Source organism: Gossypium raimondii, chromosome 9 (genome assembly GCF_025698545.1).
Source record: "Gossypium raimondii isolate GPD5lz chromosome 9, ASM2569854v1, whole genome shotgun sequence".
Classification (NCBI taxonomy): Eukaryota; Viridiplantae; Streptophyta; class Magnoliopsida; order Malvales; family Malvaceae; genus Gossypium; species Gossypium raimondii.
The window spans coordinates 21511377-21520373 of record NC_068573.1 but is presented as its reverse complement, the minus strand read 5'-3'; the positions used below and the strand labels follow the sequence as shown (position 1 = coordinate 21520373).

The 8997-nt window shown below is 35.8% G+C and overlaps 1 protein-coding gene across 1 annotated transcript; it reads left to right on the top strand.

Moving 5' to 3' along the window:
• The first annotated feature begins 2072 nt into the window (after positions 1-2072).
• Positions 2073-5039, top strand: LOC105797549 (uncharacterized). Its single transcript, XM_012627506.1, has 2 exons — positions 2073-2369; positions 4782-5039. The coding sequence occupies exons 1-2, from the start codon at positions 2073-2075 to the stop codon at positions 5037-5039; spliced, it is 555 nt and encodes a 184-aa protein (XP_012482960.1).
• The last annotated feature ends 3958 nt before the right edge of the window (positions 5040-8997 follow it).

Here is an 8997-nt window from a genome sequence, read left to right as displayed (position 1 = left end):
TCGGTCATTTTACCATTCGAGTGTAATTCGGTCATTTTACCCTTCGGGGGTAATTCGATCATTTTACCTTTTTAGGATATTTCAATCATTTTTCGACCTCTCGAAAGGTCTGTAGTCGCCTTGAGCGACTTAGGCAATCTAAATGGTTATAACGGAGTAAATAGGCCCAAGGCCCATTACTCGGCCCAAGTAGGCCCAAACGCTCGTGTGGCCCCTTCAGCCCAGATTTCGCCATGGCTATGAGATCTACATAGCCCAATCCAATATTTGCCACAAATCGTAGATTTTATCCATGTGGGGCCCATGAGCCCATTGAGCCCACACGGCCCATTTCGGCCCAACGTGGCCTACTACGGCCTAAGCCCATGAAAATGCTCATGGAGGCCTCTACAGTCTGTCTCCCATGGTTCATAGGTTTGGCTTACCACACGAGCGATCGGACACTGGTGTGGTCTCAATGTCGTATTTTGGCTTTTCGGCTTTTGTCGTTCTACAGTTACAGTCGGGTGGTTACACACCTGATGCGGTTTGTAGATTCCCTTTGTTTCGAACAGTCTTATTCCAAAAATCAATTATCATCGCACCCTTGGTTCCCAAGTAATGTGCCAATCAACCTCAACCACCACCAGTTAGGAATGGAAGCAATACAGGTTGGAGAAAGGGACGAAAACCTTGAAAACCTCGCCGATATCCCATCGAGAACAAGGAATAAATGAGATGATATATAACTCTCCATAAAAACAGCCTCCCTAAATCCCAATATTCTCTCCTCAAATCTCTCCAAATATCCCTCATCAATTTTCTCTATGACCAGTTCAAACTCCATTTAGCAGTATTTCAATCGAACTCTACCACCCACACGAATTAGGCAGGAAAATAAATACTCCCTTTTTGATATGCCACCACTCAAACCTTAAACCCCATGTACACTCCACATGCCCCTTACCACTAGATCAACAACTCCTTCGTATAACATTTTAACCACAATAATTTAAGAACCTACTATCTAGATCCAAAGAATTTTATTCACTTAAAATAAAAATTTTGCATAAGTCAAGGCTTGAATCCCTGACTTCTCAGACACTTCCAGACACTCCTAAATCACTTAACCACTGAAGCAGACATTTATTTATGTCACTTCCTTGCACAACTAAATATTTATGTGCAGTCTCCTAACTGTTCCCTTGTTTAAAACCTATTTCTTCTAGGCCCGAAATTCGGGGTGTTACATTGCAACTAGCAGATCGATCATTGGGTCAACCTAAAGGGAAAATCAAAGACATCTTAGTTCGTGTGGATAAATTCATTTTTCCAACTAATTGTATCATACTTGACTACGAGGCAGACAAGGAGGTTCCCATAATCTTGGGACGACCATTTTTAGCCACCGGACAAACCCTTATTGATGTTTACAAATGTGAACTGACTGTGCGACTTAATGATGAGTACGTTACTTTTAGTGTTTTTGAATCTATTCAATGCAAGGATAAAGAAGAATGTCATACTGTCGATGTGCTAGATGATCTAGTTGAGGAAGAATTCAATGACCAAAACATAATACTTTCTAAAGAGTTTGTAGTAACATCTAATGATGAATTCTTAGATGATTATGACAGCATAGTTAAAGTTAATAATATTGAACTCAGGCATGAATGGCATATTGAATCCTTAGACTTAGCCAACAAAACAACTCCAATTTTTAAGCCATCTATTGACGAATCTCATACTGTGGAATTGAAACCACTATCTACTCATCTTAAATACGTCTTTCTTGGTGCTAAAAATACTCTCCTAGTTATTGTCTCTGCAACACTCGATGTAACTCAAGAAAAGAAATTGGTCAATATTCTTAAGCAACATAAAGGAGTTATTGCTTGGAGTATTTTCGATATTTGAGGCATTAGTCCATCTTTTTGCATGCACAAGATCAAGTAGGAAGATGAAGGCAAGCAATCAATTGAGCAACAAAGAAGATTAAACGAGAGATGAAGGAAGTTGCTAAGAAAGAAATTATAAAATGGCTTGATGCTGGAATTATTTACCCTATTTCTGATTGTAATTGGGTAGGTCCAATGCAGTGCATTCTTAAAGAGAGTAGCATCACTGTGGTTAGCAACGACAAAGACGAATTAATTCCTACATGTATTCCTACGGGATGGCGAGTCTGTATGGATTATTGCAAACTTAATACTGCCACAAGGAAATACCACTTCCCACTTTCTTTCATTGACCAAATGCTGGATAGGCTTGCTGGGAGAGCCTATTACTACTTCTTAGATGGCTATTCTAGGTACAATCGAATTGCTATTGCACCAAAGGATCAGGAGAAAACAACTTTCACCTGTCCCTTTGGTCTTTTGCTTTTTGTCGTATGTCTTTCGGTCTTTGCAACGCACTAGCCACATTTCAAAGGTGCATGATGGTAATATTCTCGGATATGATTAAAGATTCTTTATAGGATTTTATGGATGATTTCTCAACCTATGAGAATGATTTTGATCATTGTATTGATAATTTGGATAAAGTATTAAAGCAATGTGAAGACACACATCTTGTTCTAAATTGGGAAAAATGTCATTTCATGGCAACTGAAGGCATTGTGTTAGGCCATCACATCTCTAGTCAAGGTATTGAAGTATATGAAGCTAAAGTGGAAATTATTAAGAAATTACCTCCACCAATAAATGTGAAAGGTATTCACAATTTTCTTAGGCATGCTGGGTTTTACCAAAGATTTATTACAGATTTCTCAAAAATCGCAAAACCCTTATGCTCATTGCTGGAATAGAATTGAAAATTCTTCTTTGACGATGCATGTCTAGATGCATTTATTCAATTAAAGAAGCAGCTAGTAAATGCATGCATAATCATTGCATCAGATTGGTCTCAACCTTTTAAAGTTATGTGCGATGCAAGCAACTTTGTTGTGGGTGTTGTTCTAGGACAACACAAGGGAAAAATATTTCACGCCATCTATTATGCTAGCAAAACTCTTACAGAGGCTCAAATCAATTATACCACTATAAAGAAAGAATTTTTGGTTGTAATCTTTTCTTTCGACAAGTTTCGTTCTTATCTTGTCGACGCAAATGTTACCATATTTACTGATCACTCGACTTTGAGACATATTTTTGCAAAGAAGGATGCAAAACCAAGACTGATACGCTTGATCTTTCTATTGCAATAATTAGACATCGAGATAAAAGACTGCAAAGGTTTAGAGAATCAAGTTGCAGACCATCTATCTCGATTGGAAGTTTGCAGTGAAGATGGAAACATACTTCAAATTGTTGGCGCATTCCCAGATGAGAAGTTATTTGCTGTAGATGCAACCCCTTGGTGTACGAATTTGGTTAATTATCTAGTGTGTGGAAAAATCCTATTGGGTGTCACGGACCATAAAAAGAAATATTTCTTCGTCAAGTAGTGAAGTATCATTGGAACGAGCCGTATTTATTCAAGGTATGCAATGGCAACATTCGGCGTTATGTTTCGGAAGATGAGATGCTTTAAATTCTGAAGCACTATCATGATGCTCCTTATAGAGGTCATTTAGGTGGCATGCAAAATGTTGCTAAGGTTCTCCAATCAGGATTCTACTAGCCTTCATTATTCAAAGATGGCCGCAATTTTGTGAATCAATGCGATAGGTGTTAGCGCACTGGTTCTATATCTTAACACAATGAAATGCTGCAGCAGCCAATTATAGAGGTTGGATTGTTCGATGTTTGGGGTATGGATTTTATGGGACTATTTCCAAGTTCATTTGGAAATATTTATATATTAGTAGTTGTTGAATACGTCTCAAAATGGGTTAAAGCTATTGCAGTCCCAAAGGATGATGTAAAGACAGTGATTAAATTTTTTTCATAAGCATATACTCACCCGCTTTAGCACACCAAAGGCATTGATTAGTGATCAAGGTACACACTTTCATTGCAACCAAGTGGCAGCCGTACTGAAGAGATATGGAGTTAATCATAGAATGGCTACTACTTATCATCCACAAACTAATGGACAAGCTGAAGTATTGAATCGAAAAATTGAAAACATTCTTGAGAAGGTTGTGAACCCTTCGAGGAAAGATTGGTCTTCCAGACTGGATAACGCTTTATGAGCATTGCGGACAGCATATAAAACTCCATTAGGGATGTCGTCGTATTAATTGGTTTTTGGGAAAGCATTTCACTTGCCAGTTGAACTGGAGCACAAAGCAATATTGGCAATCAAGCAAGTGAACAAGGACTATGAAGTTGTTGGATATCACTAAACTAGAGGAGATTAGGGGAAATGCCTATGAGAATGCTGCAATTTACAAGAAAAAGACCAAACGATGGCATGACAGAATTATTTTACGGTGACAATTTATCGCGAGTCAACAAGTTTTATTATTCAATTTTAAACTGAAATTGTACTCGGGTAAATTGTGCTCACGTTGGTCGAGACCTTTCGAAGTTGTCAAAGTATTTCCTCATGGTGCAATCACAATCAGAGATTTACATGATGGACACCAATTCAAAGTGAATGGATAGTGGTTGAAACACTGTTTTAGGAATATTAATCAAAAGCAGGCAGAGACCATTAAATTGGTCAAAAAATTTTAATTTTTATTGAATTTATCATTATGTGATTTTATTTTATTTTATTTTTGTTCAAGTTTGTTTTACTTTATTTTTTTAGAATAATTAGGTACCATTGTCGACGCACTTTGGTTTTATTGTCAACGTAGTTCGTACTGTTGTACTGTCACTTATGACTCATCAAGAATGATGGCATATTAGAACATTGCCACTGCACTCGAGTTTATGGGTGCAACTATTTATAATTTGGAACGAGATGGAGCTAGACCTATAAAAGCTATAGAGGAAGCAACCGATGATGCCGAGGCAGAGCCGAAACTTGAAGAGCGATCCGAGGACCGTGCAAAGCCCAAAGAAAAGAAGAGAAAGCACTTCAAAGACAAAAAGCGCAAAAAGGAAGAGAAAAATAGGAGGAAGAAGAAACATCATGCAGCCTTTTTTTTGGCTAAGGAAAACTAAGTTAGCTTATTTTTAGTTTTTTTAGCTGTATTTTTCATGCATTGCACGTAGCTGTAATTTTTATTTTGTTAGTGCACATAGTTGTTGCATTTCTATTTTCATTTCATTTTAATTTTAGTTCATTGAGGACAATTCAAACTTTAAGTTTGGGGGAATGCATATGGGGTTTGGAAATACACTTACATTTCAAAAAAAATTGAGTTTAATGAAGCATGCAAGGTTTATTTGTGGTTAATGCAAATGTGTTTGAAAATTTTTGTTACATTCGATGCTTAATTCTTGAATCATGTGAACTATCAATAAATGAGTTGGATAAATTTGACTAAATGTTGTATCTTCAATTCTTTGATGAATGATTTAGGTTGCATGAGTAATGGATGACTAGTAGCATTCCTTGAATCTTGAATGAATCTGCCTTTTACAACTGCTTATATATATAGTTAAAAATAAGAGACACTCCAAAGTGGGTGTATTGTGAAATGTTAAAGAGGGAACACTCCAATGCAAGCATTAGAAAAATGAATCTGGCCAAAGGTTGTCGCTGCATGAGTGTGTGTCAGCGCAATTACGTACTCCCTAGGGGTTTGTTGCACTCCATCGTTACTTCTCAGGAACAAGGCTACAGTAATGCAACGATATCCCTTATTAAAAAAAAGACATATATTTATGATCTTCATAGATACTTACTATTATACAATAAATGTTGTATTGGTAGATAGAATTTAGGATTTGAAGCATGATGTTGATTTTAATGAAGTTGCAATCTTATTCATTCATACTTATGTATTGTCGATGCAATATTCTATCATCTGAATGTGACTCATTCATTGGGATTTTAGGTGATTCAAGGTTCTAGAATGATTATTTTCCTTAGTGAATTCTTGTGTAGCCTTGCTAGTTTCTATTTTACTTGAGGACAAGTAAAAAATCAAGTTTGGGGGTGTGTGATAGTACTACAAAGAACATATGTTTTCTCCCTACTTATTGGTTAATTTGTCCCCGTTTAGTTATCATTAGCACATATTTTAGCATTTTAAGTTTAGTAAATTGCATTTTATAACTCAGTGGATCTTAGCCTATTTATCCTTAATTTTTTCATGTTTTGGTACCAATGTCACTGCATGAGTATTTCCAGATAGCGCCCAGAATTGTCGCCGCACTTAACAACTGTCTAGATAAGAACAGAAATGTGTGAGTTATCCAGTCTGGTATATAACCAAGTTGTACATACAGAGGTAGCATGATTCTGACAAATGTTTGGGTTTGAATATTTAATCTTTGGGTTTGAATGTTTTTAGCATGGAAATGTTATTGTGGTCACTGACACTGGAAAGTGCAACGATAGTTTAAGCTAACAAGCATGAAAATGAAAGTTGATTGAGGATTACAGGAATTTAATCCACTTGTTCTTAATAATGTTCCATTGCCATCATTGGAAGGTGTGGTTAATGTGCATGTATAAGTCTCAAATCAAATATAGAAGTTAAGCTTGGTAAGATATCCATTGCAATTTAATGTATCGACAATTACCTATCCTTTTATACCTTGTGAGCAATTGGCATTCTGTTGAATATTCACGTTAGGGATTCCAGTTTATCATTATCATATTTTATCTTATTGTTTCAAGTTATTGCTTCGACAACTGCTCTCACAATTTATCTCGTTTCTATCTATTTATTCCACGGACATTGATAGACAAAAGACAACCATCCTCATGGGGTCGATATCCGACAGACTCATGTCTGTCTACTATACTTGCATCAATAGTGTACGCTTGCATATTATTGTTGTGATGTTAAACAGTCATTCATTAAGTTTTCTTAAAGAATTTGATCTTCCACAATGTGAATCTTTCTTGGAACTTGTGCACACTAACGTATTTGGCCCCATGAGCATTGGTGTAAGAGGTGGTTACGAGTATTATGTAACCTTTATTGATGACTATTTTGGATATAGGTATGTATACTTGATTCACCATAAGAGTGAAACCTTTGATAAATTTAAAGAGTTTCGTGTGAAAGTGGAGAAACAATTAGGTTTACCTATAAAGGCACTTCGGTCTGATCGAGGTGGGGATTATTTATCTGATGAGTTCTTAAGGTACCTCATACAGAATGAAATTCTATTCCAGTTAACCATGTCGGGAACTCTACAAAGGAATGGCATGGTAGAGAGAAGAAATCAAACGTTGCTAGACATGGTACATTAGATGTTAAGTTATTTGAAGCTACCAATCTTTTTTTAGGGATATGTTGTACAATGGCTTACTATATTCTAAATGATTTACCAACTAAGGCAGCAGCAAAAACCTCATACGAATTATGGTATGGCAGGAAGTTGAATCTTAATCACTTTAGGATTTGAGAATGCCTGACCCAGTATTGGATGAAGATGCGAGGAAAAATGTGTATGTTTGTAAGATAGCCAAAGGGAACAAAGGGTGGTTTGTTTTATAACCCAAAAGAGCAAACAGTTACAGTCTTAACTCATGCTAGTTTCCTTGAAGAAATTTATATAAATGACTTTAAACCTAGGAGTAAAAAGGTACTCGAGGTGCTTTCGGGAAATATACAAAACCTTATGAAAATGGTTCTAAAACCAACTACAAATAGTAGACCTGCAAACAAACAGCATCATAGGGAGCCTCGTCATAGTGAGAGGGTCTCTCGTAGGCCTAAGTTCTTCCAATTTGGAAAAAGTGTTATTAACACTGAGTCTCTTGAACGGGAAGATGATGACCCACTCACATATGACGAAGCGATGTAGAGTGCTAATTTCAAGCTCTGGGAAATAGCTATGAAAGCTGAGATGGCCTCTATGTATTCCAACTCAGTGTGGGAACTTGTAGACTTACTAAAAAGGATAAAACCAATAGTGTGTAAGTGGATCTATAAAAGGAAAAAAAATGGGGATCGAAAAGTGGAAATTTATAAGGCCAGACTTGTAGCAAAGTTATACTCAGAAAGAAGGCATCGATTACAAAGAAACTTTCTGCCACACCTCAAAATTGGGCCTAAGAGTTTTGAGGGTAAAATAGGAATTTTAGCTCAATTGTGCACGAAATTTCGTAGCATGGTAAACTTGAAACGTCTTCGTCTATGGCTTTTAGAAAATTTAAATCAAGTTTTTAAAAATGAGTTTTAAAAGACCTTTAATTTTAAAATAAGGACTGTTTTATAAAAGGGTTCAATTTAGGAGTAGTTAAAAAGTAGTTTTACCAAAGTTTTAAAAATACTCTATTTTTCCCTTCATCTTTATAAAACCCACGTTAGTTTATTCTCCATATTTTTGTTGTCGTCCCTTGTTCTCCCCAAGCTTCTCCCTCTCAATTTTAATTTTCAAACCTTAATTCCTTTGACTTCTATTATCACCCAAGCCATAAGTCTCCATAGAACTCCAAGAAAAACACAAAAAACACCATTGATTTTGCCATCTCTCAAGCTTGTGGGTTTTCCAAGTTTCTAACCAAAAGGTCATTTCTCTTCCATTGAAGGTGACGGTTCAATTTCTTATTAGTTGATAATGTTATTGGTCTTTTAAACTGATTTTTTAGCTATTAAATTGCATGTTTTCAATAAAAGCCGAAAATAGGGTCTTTAATGGTGGATTTCAAAATTTTGAGTAAAAACATGGTTTCAAAGTGTTTTTAAATTTTTTTTGACATGATTAGAAGTTTTATAAACATTCTTTAAAGTTTTGTTAAAGAATTCCAATGTTTTATTAAGTTTTTGTACAAATTTTCATTGTATGTCGAAATTTTGAATCCATGAATCAGATAGTTTAGAGTAGTTTGAAGGTTGAGAATTGTTCTTAGATGTATAATTAGATTATTGGAATCGATTATAGGAAATGGGAATGAGTATAGATTAAGATATTTGAGTTTCAAGTTTGTTAGTCAAAATTTCTGTTTCATGAGGAATATAGCTTATGCTTGCATTTTTGGTTGGTTTAGGTAAGT

Coding starts and splice junctions, on each gene's coding strand:
- LOC105797549 (XM_012627506.1), top strand. CDS start 2,073: ATGCAGTGCATTCTTAAAGAGAGTAGCATCACTGTGGTTAGCAACGAC. Junction 2,370..4,781: donor TTGGTCTTTTGCTTTTTGTC/GTATGTCTTTCG, acceptor ATGGCATATTAG/AACATTGCCACTGCACTCGA.